Source organism: Lacerta agilis, chromosome 3, assembly GCF_009819535.1.
Source record: "Lacerta agilis isolate rLacAgi1 chromosome 3, rLacAgi1.pri, whole genome shotgun sequence".
In the NCBI taxonomy this organism is placed as follows: domain Eukaryota; kingdom Metazoa; phylum Chordata; class Lepidosauria; order Squamata; family Lacertidae; genus Lacerta; species Lacerta agilis.
The window spans coordinates 116,749,968-116,774,734 of record NC_046314.1 but is presented as its reverse complement, the minus strand read 5'-3'; the positions used below and the strand labels follow the sequence as shown (position 1 = coordinate 116,774,734).

The 24,767-nt window shown below is 48.7% G+C and overlaps 1 protein-coding gene across 1 annotated transcript in view; it reads right to left on the bottom strand.

The window, feature by feature from the left end:
* SELENOI (selenoprotein I) overlaps positions 1–24,767 on the bottom strand; it is a 59,024-nt gene that overhangs the window by 13,615 nt on the left and 20,642 nt on the right. Inside the window, exons 2-6 of the mRNA XM_033145235.1 lie at positions 10,923–10,991; positions 10,080–10,188; positions 6,982–7,056; positions 5,323–5,585; positions 413–521 (exon numbers count right to left, since the gene is read on the bottom strand). Coding sequence (XP_033001126.1) covers positions 413–521; positions 5,323–5,585; positions 6,982–7,056; positions 10,080–10,188; positions 10,923–10,991 — 625 coding nt within the window. The remainder of the gene's footprint in view (positions 1–412; positions 522–5,322; positions 5,586–6,981; positions 7,057–10,079; positions 10,189–10,922; positions 10,992–24,767) is intronic.

The following is a 24,767-nucleotide window of genomic DNA, read 5'->3' as shown; positions in this document are numbered from 1 at the left end:
GCTTCTATTGCCATACAGCCATATAGGTACAATGAAACAGGAAGATATTAGTATGCTCCCTCTTGCTGTTCTGGCTGTGCATGTTAAGATAGTTTCCACTGTGGAACAACTGATTATTTTCAGATTAATTACATGTGCTCTTTTCGAAGTCCACTGGGGTAAGCCACTACATTACTTTTTAGAAGACTGGCCCTCAATGAAATCTTGCCACTATCCACAAGTCCAGAATACCTCGTTGACCTTAAATAGGGTCTAAAACTCTGGAGCAAGCAGTTTCTCAATGGTGACCCAGTTTGTGTACTCCAAAGAAAGGGCAGGGGAGCACATGGGAAACAAAAGAAAACAGAGAAAGGCCAACATGGGATTATGGCACCGTATTTTAAAATACAGTCTTTCAGAGGAAGCTCCTTACCAAAGATCATTGCAGTGAATAGGTCTCTATACAAGAAATTGAAGAGGAAAGGGTTGTACCAGGCCTCCACTCCCACAATAGACGTCACAATGTACACGATGGAAATGGTCTGAAAAGTAATCACAGAGAGAGAGGGGGGGGCAGAATTGCAGCATCTGGAAAGACTCATCCGGCCAGCTGGTGTTTGGATAGAATGGCTTAGCGATCACAGAGCTCTTAGCCACGTTATGACACCGCCCAAAGGAGCCTGGGCTTATGCCCCTGGGGTGGAAAAGCAGCCCCCGCAGAGCCATTCCCCCCTCTCCATCCCACCCCGTCCCTACAAATGCATCCCCAGTGGCAATTGCCGGCTGCGAACAGCAGACCCAAAAACCTGCCCGGCTTGAAGCTCCCCTGGGATGGGCCAGCTGGGCCTGGTGGGAGTTGAAGCCTGAAAAATCTCGAGGGTGCCTGCTGGGCCACGGCTGGGATAGTCACCCGCAGCCTCAGCTGGAAGACGGGGATTGCACTGGTCTGCATCACAGGTTTGCTCTTCCAAAGACAGTCAAAACAACGTGAAGTGGTCTCTGAACAGGCAGGCAGACATACGCTTATTTACAAAGGTGCTAGGAACCATCCAACCACTCCTTTGAGTTTTTGCTTTTGGCAAGTTGTTGTTTTTAAAATGATTCGCCTCGCTTTCCACCACCAGACATGCAGGGGAGAAAGCAGGGAAGGGCTTCGATGAGAGGAAACCAGAATTCAAACCTCTGCTCAGTCACAAAGCCCACTCACTCCCTGGCGACTTCATGGGAGGGGCGGATAAAAACCACTTATATTGCTCCTGAGCTTTTTGAAGGAAGAGATCGTAAGAGCTGGAAGGGACCCCGAGGGTCATCTAGTCCAACCTCCGACAGATGGCCATCCAAGCTCCGCTTAAAAACCTCCAAGGAAGGAGAGCCCACAAATTCCCGAGGGAGACCGAACCGCTGCCGAACGGCCCTTACTGTCAGAAAGTTCTTCTTGATTATTATTTTTCTTTTAAAAAAACGTGATTAGCAAGGTCTGGCTCAGAAGATGTAAAAACACACTGCAGCACCCACAGTGCTCCTGGGCTGTGCTCTCTGGTCACCCAAGGGTGCCATTTCAATGCCTTCCTGCTTGGACACGGATTTGAGCCCAAAGTATTAGCACTCTGCGGGAGTTAAGTCCCATGGGCAATTTGCACAGCCTGTAAGTTACCATATTTTTCCGTGTATAAGACTAAGTTTTGCCCCTTAAAAGTGTCAAAAATTAGGGGGTGTCTTATACACGGATACATCTCCCCCCCCTTTCCTAAATCTGGGTCCCCCAAAATAGGGGTCGTCTTACAGACAGAAAATTGAGAGGGAGGTATCTGAATTCATTCGAGTCTTAAGAACACAAGAAGAGTTTTGTTGGATCAGGCCCAAACGGGCCCATCTGGTCCAAAATCCTCTTCTCACAGGGGCCAATGAGATGCTCCAAAGCAGGCATAGGCAAACTCCACCCTCCAGATGTTTTGGGACTACAACTCCCATCATTCCTAGCGAACAGGACCAGTGGTCAGGGATGATGGGAGTTGTAGTCTCAAAACATCTGGAGGGCCGAGTTTGCCTATGCCTGCTCCAAAGGGAAATCTATCTGCAAGCAGGACCAGAGCAGCACAGCAACCCTCTTCCCTTCTGCACTTTCCAGGAAATGGTGTTTGGAAGCACTGCCGCCACCAGAACAGAGGCAGAACAGAGCCACCAATGGCTGTCTCCTCCTCCTTGATTTGGTCTCGTCCTCTTTTAAAACCACCCTTGCCTCTTGGGGGAGGATAGTTTAACTCTTGAAAACACACAACCAAAGGTGGACAGGAAGAGGGACACTTCAAGGCGCTTCTTCCCTTTTGGCTCAGGAATGAAATTTGCCCCAAGAGCCTGACGTTCCCACCTGCAAAATCTATTGACCAACGCAGGCACACACCCCCTCTTCTCCCCCCAGTGCAATTTACGGGACAGCATTGTGCAGAGGCCTCGGCTCAGCCACGGAAATGTTCAAGTCCAAGTCAACAAAACCTCTGGCTGGGTGTGCGAGGCGGCAAACATCCGGGGGCAAAGGGCCCTTCCAAGGTTCCAGCGTGGCGAGTTCAGAAAGTGATCAATGGCCATGGGCTGGGGAGGGGAGGGGAGGGGAAGGACAGGAGGGAAATGATTGCCCAGAGGTGTTTTCCTGCCAAGAGGGAGAGAAGGCAGAAGCTGCGCTCCTGCAGGTGATCACGGGAGGCAGCAATGGTCAAAAGAGGACTGGACAAACTCATGAAGGCGCCTAGCAATGGGTACCAGCCAGGAAGGCTCTGCTCTGGCTCCAAAGTCACAGGCAGCGATGCTTCTGAATCCCAGTTGCTGGAAACCACTGGAGGGGAGCTGGCTGGTTTCCCACAGGCTTCTGGTCAACCACTGTGAGAACAGGAAGCTGGGCCATTGATACGTTTTCCCAGGACGTTTCCGAGCACAATTCAAAGTGTTGGCGCTGACCTTGAAAGCCCTCAATGGCCTCGGTCCTGTATACCTGAAGGAGCATCTCCACCCCCATCGTTCAGCCCGGACACTGAGGTCCAGCACTGAGGATCTTCTGGCGGTTCCCCCCCTGCGAGAAGCGAGGTTACAGGGTACCAAGCAGAGGGCCTTCTCGGTGGTGGTGCCCGCCCTGTGGAACGCCCTCCCATCAGATGTCAAGGAAATAAGCAGCTATCCTATTTTTAAGAGACATCTGAAGGCAGCCCTGTTTAGGGAAGTTTTTAATATTTAATGCTGTATTGTTTTAACACTTGATTGGGAGTGGCTGGGGAAACTCAGCCAGATGAGCAGGGTACAAATAATAAATATTATTATTATTATTATTATCTGATCCAGCCATTTCTTCTTGTGAGCGCAGCTGACTGAGATGCTGGTGGCTGGCAGAACACGTGACCCCCTTCCTCCCCACTCCAAGGCAACTACGTCTGCCAAGTAATTAAGTCAGAGAGGACCCTGCAGATCTTAGTCGATGAATGTTGACTGCTTTGGCTGACAGACTCATCTATTAAAATGTGGAGCAGCAGGAAGGAAGGAAGGAAGGGGGGAAACCACAGGTGAGAAGCCACTGCTGTGTTTTGCAGTGGAAGGAAGGCAGAGCAGCCTCTTCCAAGGTGTTGCCTCTTGCCTGGAAGCTTTTGAAATTAGCTTCCATTCCTCAGGCGCCTGGCTTATCACTGGCACAAATAAAGAGCTGATCAAAAGCGTTGTGAAATCAATTGCCCCATAAAGGGTTGCAGCCCTATTGTTTGCAGTTCATTCCCTCCTAATGCAACCCATCTGACTCAACACGGGAATTCATTGCAAGAGACCTTATGGCACTCCTCCGCTGTAACTTTTACCTGCAATGTTTTGTTTGCATTTATTTCATAAAAAATTATGCACCACTTGATTGCAAACAAAACTAAAAAAAACCCCAATGTGGTTTACAAAAAGATTAAAACGAGGAAATCAAGGGAAAACATTTTAAAACATACAAGAAGTTAAAATACTAAAACCTGGTTAAAATCCACCTCAGTTTTCTAAGCATCTGGGTGGGCTTGTCTGAACAAGAATGTTTTTAGCAGGTGCCAGAAATAATACAGCGAGGGTGCCTGCTTGACATCAATAGGCAGGGAGTTCCAAAGATTTCCATGACCGTCTTGCAATCTTTGGAGGGGAACACCCTGTCATTTCCAATCCAGCAAAGCAAGAAGCAGGCATGGCTTGCTCAAGTTGGCCTGGGGCAGGTCTTTAGTCTTTCCCAGCACTGAAATTCTGTTGTCACATTGACTAGCCCAAGGCAACCCTCCTTAAGAAGAGGCACTCTGTGACACTGTGACAAACTCTGCACCCACTCTGACTGCAGAAATGCATCCTTGGGAGGCGAAATGACTACATAGCCCTGCAAGCCAGGCCAGAGTTTTTTTCTGGAGCTTGATTTCAAGTAACCAAGCCTTTCTTTCTGGGCTTCACAACACCAAAAAATAACAATAACAAAAACACTCAATTGTCAAAATAAAACAGCGCATGAAAAACAAACCAATAAAATTAAATCCACATGCAGGTAAAGGTTATAGGCTGCAGCCACTGCGGTGTAGTGGTTAGAGTGCTGGACTAGGACCTGGGTTCGAATCCTCCCACTGGGTGTGACTTTGGGGGCCAATCGCTGCCTCTCGGCCTAACCTATACTTCACAGAGTTGTTGTGCAGTAAAATGGGGAGGAGGAGAGCTAGAAGAGGCAGGCTATAAGGAGGACCGGAAACCTGTTGTTGAAGAATATTTAAAGCATTACTGTAAACATGTAAAAACACAGGTAGGATTTGAATGAAGAACATCGGCGAAATATTTGTTGGGAGAATATTGTGGAGAAGTTAGGACACAGAATAACCATTAATACGCAGAAATTTTTAGAAAACATGGGAAAATCATGGAGGGGAAGTCAAATCTGAAATGAATGTGATTTGGGGAAATACGTATCAAATTTGTAAACTTTCTGAAACCTAAAAAAACCCAAAGCAAAATGGGGAGCAGGAGAGCTATGTGCGCCATCTCGCCTATACAGTCGTATCTTGGTTCTCGAACGCCTTGGTACTTGTATGTTTCGGCTCCCAAACGCCGCAAACAGTGACTGTTCTGGTTTTTTAAACATTTTTCAGAAGCCGAATGTCCGACGTGGCTTCCGATTGAGTGTAGGAAGCTCCTGCAGCCAATCGGAAGCCGTGCCTTGGTTTCCGAACGGTTCCGGGAGTCGAACGGATTTCCAGAACGGATTTGAGTTTGACAACCAAGGTACGACTGTAAACGAAATAAAGCAAATCAGTGAAGTGGGGAGAGGGAACCGGAGGGTCAGGAAGGAAGCGGCGCACTTACCACCTGGCTGATGTCGTACCCCCAGGGCAAGAAGAGAACCCCCGTGTTGTACTTCTCCCAGTGGGAGAGGATGAAGGAGAACAGGACCACCCACAGGAGGAGGTAGAGGACGAAGACGCTGACGCCGTTGGGGCCCCGGCCGAAGGTGGAGTAGACCGTCACCACAAAGAACATGCAGGCCCAGCTGTCCAGGCCGTGGTCAAAGAGCTCTCCCAGAGGGGTGCTGGACTGCGTGCGCCGGGCCTGCTTCCCATCCACGCCATCTAGAAGGGGGGGGGGAGATAAGGAGAGGTGGGGCGCGGTCAGAGGCACGGGTCAACTCTCTGCAGTCTCAGTGGCTGGCTGGGAGGTGAGGCACAAGCCCAAAAGCCAGAGCTTGTGTTAAAGAATCTGTATTTATATGTCGGAGGGTCCTAGATCTGGGGCAGGGTGTCTGCCTTGCAAGCAGAAGGCCCCGGGTTCAAACCTCTATGGCATCTCCAGGTGAGACTGGGAGAGACTCCTGCCTGAAACCCTGGAAAGCCACTGCTGCCGGTCAGTGTAGACAATACTGAGCTAGGGGGACCAGTGGTCTGACTCTGTAGCTTCTTGTGCTCCTGAACAGAATCAGGATTCGGTGGATAAACCGCTAACGGGATTTCTCTTACTGCCGTGTCCTGGGAGGGCTTAGAAGGCGCGAACGTGAACGCTTGGTACAAGAGAGGGTGGCATGGTGCCCTTACGGAGAAACTGACCCACATATTGAGGCGGGCAAGAGGAACAAAGCACAAAGAGACCTTTGTTGGAGAACGGTGGGGATTTCTTTCATTCACAAGCCCTCCAGAAAACCAAAGCCTTCTCCCGAAGAATTATAGCAGCTTGTGGATCGGTTAGTAAGAATATATTTAACACATATACACTATTGTAAGCTGTGGTGTTCATGGATGCAGGTTTTCAGAATGAATTTTTTGTTGGGGGGAGGGTCCTCTAGGGGAAATATAAAGGGGATTTTTTTTTAAAGCATCACTTAAAGAGTCAAGGAAGATGAACCCCAGGCCACCTCTGACGGAGCCGAGTCTTCTTTCAAGGTGTGCTTTTAAAAGCAGCTTCGATACAAAGGGGACAGCAGAGTCCTCCTTGCACACCCCCCTTGTTAGAGCGGGGCAATGAACACTGTGGTGGTGGAAGGGGGCTCCTGCATGCAAGTCGTTTGGCTGAGACCACTGTCGCAAATACCCCCTTCTATTACCTCTTACAAGGCACGTGGGTGGCGCTGTGGTCTAAACCACAGAGCCTAGGGCTTGCCGATCAGAAGGTCGGCGGTTCGAATCCCTGCGACGGGGTGAGCTCCCGTTGCTCGGTCCCTGCTCCTGCCAAACTAGCAGTTCGAAAGCACGTCAAAGTGCAAGTAGATAAATAGGTACCATTCCAGTGGGAAGGTAAACGGCGTTTCTGTGCGCTGCTCTGGTTTGCCAGAAGCTGCTTAGTCATGCTGGCCACATGACCCGGAAGCTGTCTGCGGACAAACGGCGGCTCCCTCGGCCTATAGAGCGAGATGAGCGCCACAACCCCAGAATCATCCGCAATTGGACCTAACGGTCAGGTGTACCTTTACCTTTACCTTCACTTTCTATCGCCTCTTGCACAGACACAAAGATACAGTAAAGAACCAGCTTTTACCTAGCGTGTAAGCCATGAAATTGAGGAGGCCCACCATGACCCACACTTTGTTCGGAACGTGCTGCTGATCGGGTGCTGTGGAAAGAAAACCGTTTTGAGCGTCAACACAATCTGTAGGGACATGTTTGCCGCACAATCATTATTGTTTTTATGATCATCATTATATCTTATATTTGTATCATCTGAAGACCCAGAGCAGTTCACAACCTGCCACCTTTGTACGTGTCAACAAGCCAATGCTCGCCCGTCTGCACCCAAGCCTAAGAGGAAGAGCCCCCGGGGAAGTTGGACTGCGGGACCAACTCTAGAGCCCAACTGGTGTTCTCAGTTCGGGTTTGGCATTTCTGGGACCAGAACAGGGAGATAACCCCAGGTGCCTAAACACACCTGCTGCGGAAGCCTACAAACTGAACCTTTCACTTTCAGCCTTGTACAGAAAAAGCTGTGTTGGCCCGTGAAAAAAAATCCCAATATCTGTATTAAGGTAACACTTTAATGGGTAGTTACAGGTAGGTAGCCATGTTGGTCTGCCATAGTCAAAATACAATAAAATAAAAGATTCCTTCCAGTAGCACCTTGTTGTTGTTGTTCAGTCGTTCAGTCGTGTCCGACTCTTCGTGACCCCATGGACCAGAGCACGCCAGGCACGCCTATCCTTCACTGCCTCTCGCAGTTTGGCCAAACTCATGTTAGTAGCTTCGAGAACACTGTCCAACCACCTCATCCTCTGTCGTCCCCTTCTCCTTGCGCCCTCCATCTTTCCCAACATCAGGGTCTTTTCCAGGGAGTCTTCTCTTCTCATGAGGTGGCCAAAGTACTTGAGCCTCAACTTCAGGATCTGTCCTTCTAGTGAGCACTCAGGGCTGATTTCTTTGAGAATGGATAGGTTTGGTCTTCTTGCAGTCCATGGGACTCTCAAGAGTCTCCTCCAGCACCATAATTCAAAAGCATCAATTCTTCAGCGATCAGCCTTCTTGATGGTCCAGCTCTCACTTCCGTACATTACTACTGGGAAAACCATAGCACCTTAGAGACCAACTAAGTTTGTTCTTGGTGTGAGCTTTCGTGTGCATGGACACTTCTTCATAGCAAGAACAAACTTAGTTGGTCTCTAAGGTGCTACTGGAAAGATTTATTTTATTTTATTTTGTTTTGACTTTAATGGGCATTACCTCTACACCAGGGTTTCCTAAATTTGGGTCTCCAGCTGTTTTTGGACTACAATTCCCATCAACGCTGACCACTGGGTCCTGCTAGCTAGGGATGATGGGTGTTGTAGTCCAAAACCAGCTGCAGACCCAAGTTCAGGGAACCCTGATCTAGACCAATTACCTGTAGGAGCAATACTTCCTGCATCGTGTCCTCTCAGTTCACAAACACAGAGGGACTGAGAATTTCACTACATTGCTTCTCCGCCTTGGGTTTTCTACCTTCCCCAGAAACATGACTGCTAAAACTCAACACCAGCATGACAGGTGTCGCATAGGACAGTTTCCTGAAGGTCTGAAAGTTTCCTGAAGGTCTGCGCGTACTCTGCTGTGTCAAACTAGTCCAGGTTGGCACATTTCCGCATCAAGGCAAACTAAGGCCCAGGAGCCGGCCCAATCGCCTTCTCAATCCAGCCCACAGACGGTCCCGGGAATCAGCGTGTTTTTACATGCGTAGAATGTGTGCTTTTATTTAAAATGCATCTCTGGGTTATTTGTGGGGCATAGGAATCCGTTCATTTCTTTTTCTCAAAATATAGTCCGGCCCCACACAAGGTCTGTGGGACAGTGGACCGGGCCCCCTGCTGAAAAAGTTTGCTGACCCCTGGCATAGGACATACAGGGAGGGGCATGATCGGAAATGAAGCACAGAACTTGCAGGGCTCGTATGAAACAGCCGCAGCAGCTGCAAGGTCAGGACAATAAACGGGTTAACTGGAAACATGCAAGAGAGATGCTGCAAGGACTATCCAGGACAATTTACTGGGATGATTCGCTGAGATGTCAACTGTGAAGGATGACAAGGAGGAGGCCACACAAGCAGCAGCAACAGGAGCAGCCGGCAGGCAACGGGACTTACATATTTATTTTATTTGTAATAATATTTGTATACCGTTGTAGAATAGAAAAAAAATACATCAAAGCAATTTGCAGCAATATAAGCCACTAACACCTTGCAATAAGAGGTTTAAAGCAGACGCCAATTAACCACTGCCGAAAGATGCCTTCTTAATTGCCCGCATCGGCTTGGCAATTAAGTTTGGGGCAGAGGTTTAAATGTTGCAACAGAAGAATGATGCTCAGAGGCCAAAAAACAGGAGACACCTCCAGGGAGGCTAGTGAAGGCCCAGTACAGGACCACAACCCTCCTGGTAGGGTTTCGACAGAGAGCTCCAGGCCATCAGATAACTGGTGATCATCCCCTCTGCAAGGTGACAACAACTCCCTGCTCATGCCAGCCAAGGGCAGAGCCCTGGAGCTTATCTTCCAGCTTGTAAAGAGGTTTGCCACCAACACCTTCTCCCACCTGCCAGGTTTCCAAGGCTAGAAGGCAACTCCCTAGGCATAGGGTACCACCCCCACCCCGGCACTCCCAGCCGATCTGGATAGAATCCTAGAGCTGGAAGGGACCCAGAGGGACATTAGCCCTGCAATGACAGGGGCTAGGTCTGTGGCAGCCTCTCACAACTTGGTGCCCCCTCATGAGAACAGCTGTCTGGATCTGGCCAACGGCTCATCCAGTCCAGTGCCCGGTTCTCACAGTGGCCAACCAGATGCCCGTTACGGGAAACCTGCAAGCAGGATTTGAGCGCAAGAGAACCAGCCCTTCCTAAGGTTCCCAGCTGTGTTGGCCGCCTTTAGGCACACCCAATACTCTGCTCCCCTTTAGATGTGTGGGGTGACGAGACAGTCGTGGGCCATTCTCCCCCTCCAGTCCAGGACTGACGTTTGAGTGTGTCACCGTAGACACAAGGAAGTCAAGGTGCCATCAATGCGCAGAGACAGAGTGAAGAACATGCACCATCTCAGCTCATATCACTTTCATGCCCATAAACGTGTATACAGCTTTTGCTGTTCCTGTTCCTGTTGTTTAAAGAAAAACTGTCTTACCGGATGCATAAAAGTCAGGGTCCCAGTATGCCATGAGGAAGAAGTTGAAGACAAGCAGGAGGAAGCCACTAAACGTTATCAAGTTTGGGGCCAGCCACATAGGGAAAATCTGTGAGAAAGCAGCAAAAACACATGCTGAAAACCCACATCAATTGATCAGCCATGTACAGTTGAGCTCCCTCCGTGACTTTCAGGCAGGAGAAAGAGACTCTCCTTGAGAGTTAGGGTGACGTTCGTCTTTCTTGCTTATCCTTTGTGTGGCAACACAAAAAGGACTCCAGGCCACGAGTGTAGCTTGTGCATCTCTGGCGACTTCTCCACCAACAGGGATGCCAGCAGGCAGTGGCGTTCAAAGCCACTTGGCTGCCGGGAGCGGCAAGCGAAGCGGCACCCCCTGGGGGCGGGGGTGTGCGCCGTGACATCACGACATATGCGTCGTGGCATCATGGCGCATGCGCGGCATCTGGTTGGACTGCACATGCACAGTCCACCCAGGATAGTAGCAGGCACCCATTCTGCGGTGGCTGCTTGCGCAGCAACTTTTAAGTTGCCACGCAAGCAGCTGCCGTGGAAGGGTGCCAGGCAGCGGCTTGGGAGTCGTGGGGGGGGTGGCACCGAGTGTCACCCTCCCCCCAGGCTCAGTGCAGTGGTGGCTGGGCTGGCTTGCCCGCTCGCATGGCACAGGGCTCAACATGTCACCCCACCTCCTGAATGGAAGGGCGTGGTAATGGCGGCACTCCGCTCGCGCACCCCCCCCCCAGCGACGCCACTGCCAGCAGACCCACTTCAAGCACAGAAAGCGCACTCGACAGGGCACGGAGGGAGGCAGGAGGGCCAACTCACCTTGACCACCGTGTTCCAGAAGGGATGCATGACGTACAGGGAGAGGGGGTTGCTGTCCACAGCACTGTACTGTGAAGGAAACAGAGAGGGGAGAAAGGTTAGGCTGGAGATCTTCTAACCCAGCAAGATTCTCTAGAAAGTCCACCAGCAAGAGCTACAGAGAAATACCTGAATGCATATTTGTGGCATGCCTTCATCAGGCCAACCAAAATGGCATAAAGGTCGCCGGCAAGCTTTTGAGTTCTCCAGAACAATCACATCAGGCTGGAGCAGCAGTTTCCGAACTTTTTCGAGTGACCAAACTCATCCCCAGTGCACCCTGTCCTATAGGAGGTCTTATTCAGGGTAGGGGGTTGCACAACTCCCTGAGGAAGGCAATAACCCGATGAAAAGCCATACAGGAACCATGAGCTGCACACTTATTTGAAATCCAATTGAAACTATTTAATTAATTCAACAAAATGGATGAAAATTAATAAAGGACAAAGAACACTTCCGCTTGAGTGCGACGGATGATGGCTGACTTTAACATCGCTCCGACCCTCACGGGTTAATTAGAGGCTGAGATGGGAGTAATCTGCCTCCCAAAATCTTCCCAGGGGTTATGGGAAGACACTGGCTCACCCACAGATGCCCATCAACCTGGCTCCGAATTCTGAAGGAAGGAGGGGCTGGGGGGCCAGGGTGGAAAGCCCCCCGAGAGGGCCCGGCACTCCTGGAAGCTACTCCGCTAGCGCAGAAGTTCCAATTCTTAAAATGAATAATTGGATATAAGTTTTGGACATGCTTCAAACAAGAAAGAGGAAAAGCATTTTGCTAAATAACCCAGCCACTGAGGAGCTAAGAAAGATCAAGAGGAATAAGTTTTAACAACTAATTGGTATGTGGGAACGGAACGGAAAGGGTGTGTGTGTGAGCCTTTTATCTATGTTACGGTACTTTGTTACATTAAATTACATTAATGGGCAAAACCCCCCTAGAAGAGACGTTTTCACCATGTATAACAAGCGAGATTTGAAAGACTGGAAGTTTGATATTTGTGGACATAATTTGGCTCCAAAACTATAAACTGTGTGGAAATGGAAATACTATATAATAGCGCTATCCCCATTTAACAAGGCATTATACTTTTGATTTATTCGGAAGAGGATAAAAAGCGCTTCAATTTGTAGATTTTGGAAGAGACAGAATCTCCTGGCCACTGGTTGTCTTTCTTTGGAGGATTTTGGATGGTTTCCCGGACATTCTCTGGCTTTGTGGGAAGTGTCGCAGTTTTAATTAGGAATCCGCCATGTTGAAGATTGAGACCGGGCTGCGGAACTTGAAAGCCATAGGGAGAGGCAAGCCTTTCAAATATCTCATTATATACAAACGTCCAGCCAGACTGGCAACCCTCTCCTGGAAAGGCTAAAGTTTGGTGCAGCCGGTTTGGAAAAGTTATGGAGCAGATGCTATGTTTGGATTTTAGCGGGACCGAGTGAAGATGGCGGTTGCTTGCAATAGGACTTTTGGATGTGACAGAAACACCAGTGTTTCAGGAGGTACTGCAATTTATGGAAGAGAAGTATGGACATTAAATCTATACAGAAATAATGAAGGATAATATCAGGAAGGATATGGAAATCATCAGAAAGGACTATGGATGGCAACAGAAAATCAATGTTGATCAGAAATCCTCAAGTTTGAAGCATGCGAAGTCCCAATAAAAATAAAAATTTGGCAAATGATTTGGATTATTCAATATTTGTATAAATAATTCAGAATATTTCTGATTTTGAGTGGTTTGTTAATGTGGAAAATCTAATAAAAATGATTTATAAAGAAATTTAATAAAGAACAAAGACTGTGTAAGCGAGGGTTATTGTTTTTGCTTCCTTATTTGTATTGTAAAATGCCCTGTGGTCCTCAAGTGAAGGGTGGAATAGAAATTTTATAAATAATAAAAATACAGTGGTACCTCTGGTTAAGTACTTAATTCGTTCTGGAGGTCTGCTCTTATCCTGAAAGTGTTCTTAACCTGAAGCACCACTTTAGCTAATGGGGCCTGCCGCTGCGCCGCCAGAGCACGATTTCTGTTCTTATCCTGAAGCAAAGTTCTTAACCTGAAGCGTTATTTCTGGGTTAGCGGAGTCTGTAACCTGAAGCGTCTGTAACCCGAGGTACCACTGTAACTTGATGTAGTGACACCAGGTTTTAAAAGCCTGGTAATCTTTTACACCTCCAGTCCCCCTCCCTGCATCTTAGCACCCCCCCAGGTAATCCCACTGTTCCCCCCCCCCAAGGGATGGGTGGGTGATACGGCCCGTTTTGGGAACCACTGGGCTAGATGGTAAGCAAAGCAAGGGGAGGGACAGAGGGAAAACACAGTAGGTGGCAATGCCACGCCTGCTCCTGGTCCGAGTTTCAAGGCAGGGTGCAGCTGGAGGGAACAGGCTGTCAAACGAGGCTCTCTTGGATCCATGCAGGGATCAGGCTGTCCCCAAGACGTACGGGGGAAAGCAAGCCTTACGATGGCAGACTCCCCACTTCTAGGGAACTGGCCTGATCCAGCAGGCTCTTACGTTCTTATAGTGAGAAATGCACACCAAACACCAGCTTTCCAGGTGTTTCAAACGACAACTCCCAACAGCCCAGGCCAACACAGCCCAACTGGCCGGCGTTGATGGGAACTGTATTCCAAAAGAAAGGGAGGGCACCAGGTTAGAGAAAGCTGGGATAAAGCATGGGAGAAGAGGGCAATTCTTCCACTGTGGTGGTTCAGGGTGCCAAGGGCATGCGCCCACCCGCTTGGCAGAGGTTGCTTTCGGGAAACAGTTCTGGCTCCACCTGCCTCCACAGGCCAGAAACTCAGCCACACACAACTTGCACGTTTGAAGTCTCCTAAACACACCAAGCTGCTGCAATAATCCCACCCCAGAGTAATTATTCCAGATGATGGCGCTTCTCTCTATATATAATGCTTCCAACCTCCCTCCCTCTCAAACGTCATGTCGTGCCCCAGAAGCGCTTGAGAAACGGGCAACGTCAGTCGGAAGGTCAGTTTTGCTGTGCAATAGCCGCCTGCTTCAGGCAGGCAGGGCGAGTGACGCCTTGCTACGCCGCTGAGTCTCCAGAGTGACGTTTGGCCAGCCTCCCTGGTACCTGATTCACCAGCTCCATTCCGTTTCCAAGGACGGAACTACCAAGCGATTTAGGAGGTAATGAGATTTCAGTTAATGGCAGGGGGGTACTTGGCAGATTTGTTCAAATCCCATTATCTCTGTCCTTCTTGCGGAAGTCGGGAAAGGCTGCTCCTGAGCATTTGGAGTAAGTGGAAGGGATCCCTCAAGCTGAGTGCTTTGCTTTGCTTGCACTGTAGTAAATCCAGTATTTTGGCCCTGCAGGAAGGGCTGCAAACATTGCGCCCTGAGCTGTGGCAGACAAGCAGCAAGAGAAGGAGGAGGAAGAGCCCCTTTCTGGGTCTAGTGAGCCGCTGCTAATGCCCCAGAATGCCAGAAGGCAACTTGTCAAACATTTAGCATCCCGTCTGCAAAAGCAAAAGGTTTTGCTCTCGTTGGCTTCATACCTCCAGTTGAGCAAAGCTCTCTACTGAAATCTATTCTTTTCTGCAGGTAATGGAAGGAGGGGTGAGGACCTCCTTTGCCAAGCAGCTGCCTTCCAGCGGTTTTAGCCTACAACTCCCATCAGCCCCAGATAGCAGGAGAGTTGCCGTCAAAAGCAGGTTGGCAAAGGCTGGGTTAGGGCCTTAAAGCCGTTTTTATACCCAGGTATTCAGTACCACCAGCAAACTCGGGGCTTTGGATTTTATTTTGTTGGTTATTGCTTACTAAGTTTATTTATCTATACTCCACCTTTTTCTCCATGGAGCTAGAAGTGGATTCCATGGTTCTCCCTTCATTTAACCGCACGACAACCCTGTGAGGCAGTTTGGGCTGGGTGACCAGCCCAAGATGCTGCTACTGGTCTCGGTGAGTAGGAGACCAGCAGCTTCTCCTATCCGCTGAGAGGCCGCTGTACAGGAGGCATTGAGGGGGCTGCCGAGAAGGTGGCCGATCTGGCCTGCAAGGAGTGTGCTGCAGCCGCCGTTGTGGCAGTGAGCGATGCATTCCTTGGTTGCATCCCAGGTTGGTGTTTCCTGCTTGGCAGGGGGTTGGACTGGATGGCCCTTGTGGTCTCTTCCAACTGTATGATTCTAGGATTCTATGGATCTGCCGTCCCTGTGGATCCTGCTGCCTGAGGCAATCGCCTCACCTTGCCTCATGGGTGGGCTGGCCCTGTTACTTTTCATGGTTTCTTTGGAGAGAAGCAGGCTATGAGCCCAGGTTGAGACGTAATGCTGAGCCAGACCATGGTTTGTTTCCTGGCAGCATCAGGAGCAAGGGAAGAGGGAAAACCCAACCAGGACATCCAAGTCTACAATACTCAGCAATCGGCTTCATATGTGTAATTTAAAGAGGTCACAGAATTCTGCTTACTTTAGAGAAGAATGTGGGTTATAGTGGTCTTGGGTTTGAGTTTTTAGTACCACTGCCACCCATGTTTACACACAAACAAGCCCTGCCACAGATCAGTCAACCTTAATATTTGTAATTTTGGACAGCACCAAGGACTAGATGAAGATAATAATCCCATTCATTCTTCCCTTGACAGCTCCTGCTGAGATGCAGCCTCAGACCATTCATTTCTCAATTGTTGGGCTTTTCAACACTAGAGAGTCAGATTACTTTTACGGGAAGTACTGAGTAGGAGGCGGAGGAAGAAAAGCAAGCTGCATGATCTTGGGCCTGGGACAAAGCAATACTAGAGGGAAGGGTGGCTTGATGGCGCAATCTTCACACCAGAAGATAATCAAGATCCATCTTCAGACCTGAAGGCGATCAAGATCAAGTTACAATTTAATCACCTGGCAGGACTCCTAAATGCAGCTGACAAAGCCAAGCAATCAAGTCACTTACTATTTTGCAAGTGGTTGGTGCAAAGACAGACTGAACAGGCCTCAGTGAAGGAACCTCCTTCTCTTTCCTCCTGAAGATATACAAGGCTGACACCTCAATGCACATTGCAGCTTGAGGCTGCCTTCAGCATGCATCATTTGAAGCAGTGGCCACTTCACTCTCTCCAATGACAGCCCCGGAGATCTACAAGGTAAACTTCGAAGCAGTTGAGGCTGAGAGGTGGTGGTTGGTCCAAGGTAAGGCGTCATGGCTGAGGGGCGTTTTATTAGGGTGCAGACACATAGCAGACACACACTCTACAGAAAACCAACCCTTTGCCCTTCAAAATTGAGGAAATATTCCCTGAGAAAATTACACTTCATTTTATTATTTGGGATGAGTAATCCCAAAGCCTTCTCTGTTCATCTTGGAAAACCTTTCCCAATAGTTCCAGTTACAGGTAGTTAGCCGTGTTGGTCTGCCATAGTCAAAACAAAATAAAAAATTCCTTTTTTTTTCTTTCCCAATAGCTCTTTCACTTGCAAATCCTTCCAGCTGGTCTGGCAAGTATCTGTTAACTGCAAACCAGACCTGCCAAATGAGCATCTTTTGTGGATCAATAGGTATTTGCCATTTCAAAGGAATGGACCAAACTAAACAGTAAACCAGGTCAGCAAACTCATATCCATGCTCCAATATCCTAAAGATGCCAAATCACACAACATTCCTTTGTCTTAAAGGTAAAGAGAACCCTGACCATTAGGTCCAGTCGCAGACGACTCTGGGGTTGCGGCGCTCATCCGGCGTACAGCTTCCGGGTCATGTGGCCAGCATGACTAAGCCGCTTCTGGAGAACCAGAGCAGCGCACAGAAACGTCTTACATATATTGCCATTTTTCTAAGCTCAGAAGCTAGGGAAGGTATCATCCATAATCTTGTACCTTGGTTCTTGAATTTAATCCGTTCCAGGAGTCTGCTCGACTCCTGAAATGCTTCGAAAACCAAGGTGCTGCTTCCGATTGGCTGCAGGAGCTTCCTGCAGCCAATCAGAAGCTGTGGAAGACGTTCGGCTTCCAAAAAATGTTTGCAAACCGGAAAACTCACTTCCAGATTTGCAACGTTCAGGAGCCGATTTGTTTGAACACTAAACTATTCAACAACCAAGGTACCACTGTGCTGTGTTGGAACTAGAATCATAGAATCCTAGAGTTGGAAGAGACCCCAAGGGCCATCCAGTCCAACCCCCTGCCAAGCAGGAAACACCATCAAAGCATTCCTGACAGATGGCTGTCAAGCCTCCGCTTAAAGACCTCCAAAGAAGGAGACTCCACCACACTCCTTGGCAGCAAATTCCACTGTCCTACAGCTCTTACTGTCAGGAAGTTCTTCCTAATGTTTAGGTGGAATCTTCTTTCTTGTACTTTGAATCCATTGCCCTGTGTCCGCTTCTCTGGAGCAGCAGAAAACAACCTTTCTCCCTCCTCTAGATGACATCCTTTGATATATTTGAACATGGCTATCATATCACCCCTTAACCTTCTCTTCTCCAGGCTAAACATACCCAGCTCCCTAAGCCGTTCCTCATAAGGCATCGTTTCCAGGCCTTGGACCATTTTGGTTGCCGTCCTCTGGACACGTTCCAGCTTGTCAGTATCCTTCTTGATCTGTGGTGCCCAGAACTGGACACAGTATTCCAGATGAGGTCTGACCAGAGCGGAATACAGTGGTACTATTCCTTCCCTTGATCTAGACGCTATACTCCTATTGATGCAGCCCAGAATTGCATTGGCTTTTTTAGCTGCTGCATCACACTGTTGACTCATGTCAAGTTTGTGGTCTACCAAGACTCCTAGATCCTTTCCACATGTACTGCTCTCAAGCCAGGGGTCACCCATCCTGTATTTGTGCCTTTCATTTTTTTTGCCCAAGTGTAGTTCTTTACATTTCTCCCTGTTAAAACTCATCATGTCAGAGTCAAGGGGCCAAGCTAACTCCAGTTTCTGGCTGGAAACTAAGGCAGACCTGGTGGACAGAAGGTTCCAGCCTCCAGTTTGGTGCAGGAACTTCCAGCCTCGCGTCACAATAAACTAGTTCATCTCCATCACAGCCAAGTGGCTCATTTTCTCTAGAAGCGCTACTGATTACGTATAGTCCTGTGCTGCAGTTTGAAAACAACACACTTCAGTTAGAGAAGTAAGCTAACAGTTTCTGCTTCCCCTTCAGAAAACAGATCTAGCATGGAGTTACTTAAAACTGTCTAGATCAGGGGTCAGCAGACTTTTTCAGCAGGGGGCCGGTCCACTGTCCCTTATACCTTGTGGGGGGGGGGGGGGCTGGACTATATTTTGAAAAAAATAATGAATGAATTCCTATGCCCCACAAATAACCCAGAGATGCATTTTAAATAAAAGGACACATTCTACTCATGTAAAAACACGCTGATTCGCGGACCATCTGTTAGTCGGATTTAGAAGGCGATTGGGCCACATCCGGCCCCTGGGCCTTAAGTTTGGGGACCCCTGGTCTAGATGCCAGCCTTGCCTTACCTGGTGTTCAGGACTACAACTCCCATCAGCCCCAGCCGGCAGGTCTACGATGGGAGTTGTAGTCCAAAATATCTGGAGGGCACCAGGTTGGACAAGGCTGGCACAGAGAGTTTCAAGAGAAATGGACTTTCAATGCAGGGACATTTTCTGGCAATGAGGAATGGGGAGGAGGAGGCGGCAGCTGGCTGGCATGGTTTGAAGTTGATCTGGCAGGAGGGAAAGTATTGGGACACAATTACTGGTGTAATCTTTAGCCTGGGTATCACGTAGCCTCCGGTTCCATTACAGAAGCACCTGCTCTGGTTTCAGAGCCCAGCCGCTGCCAAGAGAACACAAGATACCTGCAACTCCAGCCTACAGAGAAAGCACCTGAGCACGGCCCTCAGTTCCTTTACATGAAGTTTATTTTGCATGTTAGAATGAAAAAAAAAATGCCTAAAACAGGGGGCGGCAAGGTTTACCTCGCCTGGGCTGGTTCACTCCAGCAGAGATCCCTCCGTGGGCCGGATCTTGCGCACGCGTAAGCGATTTCCGGCGTCTGCCTAGATGCGATTTGCGGCACCACGGAAGCGAGTCCCCGCACTGTGCCGTACCGGTTTAGCGCGGTGTGCGGGGACTCGCCAAGCGAGTGGCTCGTGGGCCGGTTAAACGACCCCCGCGGCCGCTTGTGGCCCATGGGCCTTAGGTTGCCTACCCCTGGTCTAAAACATAATAAAATAGCATAATTTAATTTTCTCATCAATGAATGTCCTCCAATTCTGATCAAATCACACACCAGTCTTCTTTGCTGTAAGCGTGTATAATTTGTTGATTTCTTACAAAAACAATGTCAAAATTGTTTCCCAAGCACGGAGTCTGCTTTTTCCAGAGCTGCTGAACGCTATGTTGACGTCTTCATCCAGCTATTCACGCCAACACCAAGAACCTGCTCCTGGACCTTCTCCACTGGTTCAAACCACACAAGTGTGCAAGGCAACTCCCCATTTGAGCACGACTGGCACGTGTGCGCCAGTTTCGGCATTGCAAGGGGGTGGGGGTGGAGCAGGGTGGGATTGGTGCCTCACAACGCAACCCCTGTTCAAATGGGGAGTTGCCTATTTGTGAAATTTAGATTTTATTTTTTTGCCTTGACGTGCATAACTTTGCGCTCGTTTACACTAAATTTGCTGCTCCATTTACTCACTTTGGAGAGGTCCTTTTGGAGCTTTTCACAATCCTTTTCCCCCTTTAAGAACCCTGAACCATTTAGCATCATCAGTGATCTTAGCCTCCTCGCAACTCACCCCCAGCATAGGAGAGTCCACAGCAACTCAGAAGAATAAATAATTACATCACAGAGGTAAGGATAGTTAGAAGTCAATGAAAAATCATGCCAATCTGCTCTCTTATTTATAAAAGCGCTGGCTACAAAACAGCAAATATAAAAATCCAAGTCTATTTTGCTGGGGGCGTGGGGTGGGATTATATTCCCCTGCAGAAAAACCACAAATATTTCACAGTAAATGCAGACCTTTGCTGTTTCAATGCAATTTCAAGCCTTATGCAGTCTCTCGAAGTGTAGCTTTGAGCTGAGCCTCAAACTGTTTTATTCTGTTTCTGTAAAAGGGCAATGTTCTTACCGATTTTTGTTTGCTTTAATTAATTTGTATTTAAAAATACTGCAGAATTGATTTTGCAAGCCTCCGAGAGAATTTTTATTGATGGGCAGCCATATAAAGCAAAGCACAGCAAATCGCTGTTCCACAGCCAAGCGACAGAAACTGCCTTTTGATGAGTCCTCCTCCCAGCTATCGTCTCTTTGCAGAATTATGAGCCAGGCAGAGCATCGAGGCTCAAGTGCCGGGAGACTGCCCTGCGATAACGCCCCTCCTAATTAGCCACATTCAATTACTAAGCCCATCATAAAGCAGCCAGAAGCAACATTTTCTTTAGTCGGAAGACAGCAAAACCAAACCTCTCTTGGTCAGGATAAAAACACAAGTCTGCCGGTAGATATACGCAACCCTTTCAAAGGACTAACATTTCCAGAAGCATCTCGGGGCCAAATGGAAGGTTAACTTGAGCCCGGGCTGATGTCTGAATTAAAAAACACGTTAACAGATACTCCGCTCCTCCTTCTAGAGCAGGCATAGGGAAACTCGGTCCTCCAGATGTTTTGGAACTACAACTCCCATCATCCCTGACCACTGGTCCCATTAGCTAGGGATGATGGGAGTTGCAGTCCCCAAACATTTGGAGGGCCAAGTTTGCCTATGCCTATTCTAGAGGCTACGGCATCACACAGGTAAAAGTGAACCCACAAGCTAAACATCAAAACATGAGAAAAGCCTGCTGGGTCAGGCCAGTGGCCCATCTAGTCCAGCATTCTGTTCTCGCCGTGGCCAACCAGATGTCCAGGGAAAACCCGCAAGGAGGATCGCAGCACAAGAGTGTTTCCGTCCGCTGTGGTTTCCAGCAACTGTTATTCAGGTGCATTGCTTCCTCTGAGCATGAAGGCCCAGCCCAGCCATCATAGCCACCTAGGTCTCTGGCTTTCACCGTCACCTGCACAAGTGAGTTCCGCAATTTAACTCTGTCTTTCATCTGAAGATCACAGGGCAGTTTACAACATAAGAACGCAAAATTCATAACAGAATAGCAAAACAACAGCAACAACCACCCAGTATCAAAACTATCCACCCACGCTCCAAGCTCTAAGCTAGAAAGCGGTACCCATCGGCTGGATGCTAAACTATGAAACATTTTGCATTTGACAGTAGGCCTGGATTCTGGCGGGTGTGCACTACCCTTATCAGGGATCTGTTCCTGTAAAAATAATTAGACTATTTGCTTTCTGCCCCTCGTGTATCTGGAGTTTAAACCACTGCAAACAATCCAAAAGTGGCTCCAGTTTTTCTTTTTCCAATACAGAATTGGAACTGCTCCAGGCCTGGCCTTCGTTCTAAACCTGCTTGGAACTATATTAATACACACAACCCTTCTATAGCTGCTGGCAAACAATGCACATTGGCTAGGATGCTGGATTTCAAAGAAACTCTGTGTTTCCAAGGCAGGTTTCTTGCCTCTTTAGGATAGAAACCTGGGACTGAATTGTGTGTGTGGTCTGATGAAGTTTCAGAAGCCAGAGGTCGCTGAATTACAATTTCAAGGAGCCAGGGTGCTCCAAAGAGGAGGGAGACAGTCTTGTGCAGCAGGAGGAGGAGGAATTATGGGGTGCAAAGCTTGCTGTGCAAGATCCACAGGCCATTTGTTCTGCCTGCTGCATCCCCACATCCAGCCCATCTCTGTGCAGCCAGATGCCACTCTCTGGCCTCCCCTGGTACAACTAGGTTCAGCTCTGCCCCGTAACCTCATCAGGCATCACTGGCTTTTGCCTGCAGAATTTTTGTAAAAAAGAAGAAGAGAGAGATGCATTGAGTCCAGCACTTTGTTGTCGTTCAGTCGTGTCCGACTCTTCGTGACCCCATGGACCAGAGCACGCCAGGCACCCCTATCCTTCACTGCCTCCCGCAGTTTGGTCAGACTCATGATAGTAGCTTCGAGAACACTGTCCAACCATCTCGTCCTCTGTGGTCCCCTTCTCCTTGTGCCCTCCATCTTTCCCAACATCAGGGTCTTTTCCAGGGAGTCTTCTCTTCTCACGAGGTGCCCAAAGTACTGGAGCCTCAGCTTCAGGATCTGTCCTTCCAGTGAGCACTCAGGGCTGATTTCCTTGAGAATGGATAGGTTTGATCTTCTTGCAGTCCATGGGACTCTCAAGAGTCTCCTCCAGCCCCCATAATTCAATTTCCTTGCACAGAGGCAAGCAAAGCAGCTACCTGCCTTTCCAGGCATTCACAACCCACACCTGGTGCAATGCAACTGACCCACATGCAAGAGGGGGCTTCCTCCTCCCCCCTAGGGGAGAAGCTGCTGGGTTCCCTTTCGTCCCAAAGGGAGCCAGATGGGGAGAAGGCGGCACCTGCGTGGAAGTGAAGCAGCCCGGCCCAAAGCCCTGTGGCGTTTTTCTCTGTGGCTGCAGCACATAATGCTGGCCTCCTAACATGTCAGCAAGAGGCAGCAGCGGCTGCCAAGCGGCAAGCTCGAGGGAGAGCCATTCCCAGCTCTCCGTCCTTTGTGCGCATTGCAGAAGCACACCAAAAGCCTCAGACTGCCTGAGCCGCAAGACTTTAATCATTCCGCTGGGATCCCAGAGGAGGAGGGCAGGCAGAGCTGTCAACGCCGCTGAAATGCAGATTCTGGACTGAGCCAATCCACTCCGTTCAAAGCTCTGCCTGGGAAACGGCTTCGATTGTGGCCCCATTTAGATTCACACTCCAGAGTCACCTTTGTTCCAACCTTGCTCCCTATTTTGCAAAAATGTAGACGGTCCTAATAAAAGGTGTGCTACATCACTGTGGCTACCTGTCATTTTTGTTTCGCCTCTTTTTCGGAGAACTGCAAAAATATGTTTGCTCTGCTGGATCTTTCAGAAAGAGGCCCTTTTTGCTGGCCAGTATCAAGGATGAAACCTGCTGCTTTTTATGTCATCTGTCAAACCGTTTTAGATTTCACTGCTTATAATTCTTTAATGGATTGCACTTTGCTTTTCGACTGTTCAAAATGCTTTATAAATCAGCATAGCATAGAAGTAGCATTAAAAACATGCTAAATAAAAATTAATTAATTTAGCCTTGAAAGCCAAGGCTTGAGTCTTCAAAATCCTCCTTTTCCACTGAGTGCTGTTTTGTTCGTGCCCTGCTTGTGGTCTTCTTCTCAGTCACTTTGGGAAGCAGGAAAACTGGACAGGCTTTTGGTTTGATCCAGCTACACAAGGTTCTTCCTAGGATCAAGGCTTCTGACAAGGCAAAAGCAAAGATTTTTCCAGGACTGCAGAGAGCAAAGGAATGGCGTCTGCATGGGCTGCGTTCCCTGGGTCCGAACCTTGCCCCAGGTAGGAGAAGGCGGTCCGAACCTTGCCCCAGGTAGGAGAAGACCACAAACAGATTTCATTAGAGGCCTCTGGGTGAGAAAACCCAAGTAGTAGATCTGTACAACCACTGAGAATCACCAGCCTGCTGCTGCTGCTGCTCATCCTTCAAGCCATACTGATAGAACCAAAGAATTGTAAAGTTGGAAGGGACCCCATATCTCACTTTCTGGAAGCTAGGAGCTAATTGGCACCTTAAACACAGGTTATGGGCGCAGCAATGGAATGTCTAGGCGCGCTTTTTTATAACAAGAATACAGTGCTGAAAATGAATGAACTGCAGCTAAAATAATACGTTCATTTTTCAAATGCTCTAGTCCTTCCCCTGCTTCTCCCCCCCCCAAATATTCTTAAGAGGGTCTCTTCTCCAGTCTTCAGAGAGTAGCTGGAAGTGGGGAGGCAGAAAAAGTCCTCCTTTCCTTCCCCTCTGCAGTTTTAATCTGAAATCTTAAGCGCAGTACTGCACCCAGAGCGCAGGAGCTGCTCTCGCGCTAATGGAATTCCCTGTCGCAAAATGTGCCTAGAACGACGGGAGCTTCGAACACTGCCTGCAATGCTGAGCTAAAGCATCCATGACAGGTGGCCACCCAACCTCTCTGCTGAAAAACCTCCAAGGAAGGAGAGTCCACCACCTCCAGAGGGAGACCGTCGGAAAGTTCTTCCTGAGGTTTAGTCGGAATCTCCTTTCTTGTAATTTGAAGCTGTTGGTCCTGCTACACCACTGTGTTTACCCACAAGGAGCTGCTCATCCATATGCTTTTTTTCATTTCCCAAAGATCAGGTGTTCATGCCCTGTTCTGTGTGCATTTCCAGTGCGCGGATAGTAAACAATTGGAAGTTGGAACGTAAGAAGAGGCTGCAGGATCAGGCCAGTCTCCCATCCAGTCCAGCATCCTCTTCTCACAGCGGCCGACCAAATGCCCATTATGGGAAACCCACAAGTAGGATTCAGGCACAAGGGCCCTCTCCCCTTCCAGTAGTTTCCAGGAAACAATATTCAGAAGCATTTCTGCCTCTGACTGAGGATCCAGAGCAGAGCCATCCTGGCTAGCAGCCATCAATAGGCCTCTCTTCCATGAATTCATCTTATCTTTTAAATCCATCTATGGCAGGGGTGCCCAAACCTTTCTCAAAGAGGGCGGGCCACAGGTTTTTTTTTAGGATTTAACCCCAAAGTTGTTGAGCTTTTTTATTTTTTATTTTACACAGGGGCCGGATTAAATCGACCAGCAGGCCAGATTAGGCCCCCAAAACGGACTTTGGACATGCCTGATCTATGTGAATGCCCATTACTGCCTCCTGCAGGAGAGAGTTCCATAGTTTAACTATGTCCTGCGTGATGGAAGTTTTAAAAAAAGAAGTAAAAGTAAAACAGCTGCAAACAGAAAACCCCTGA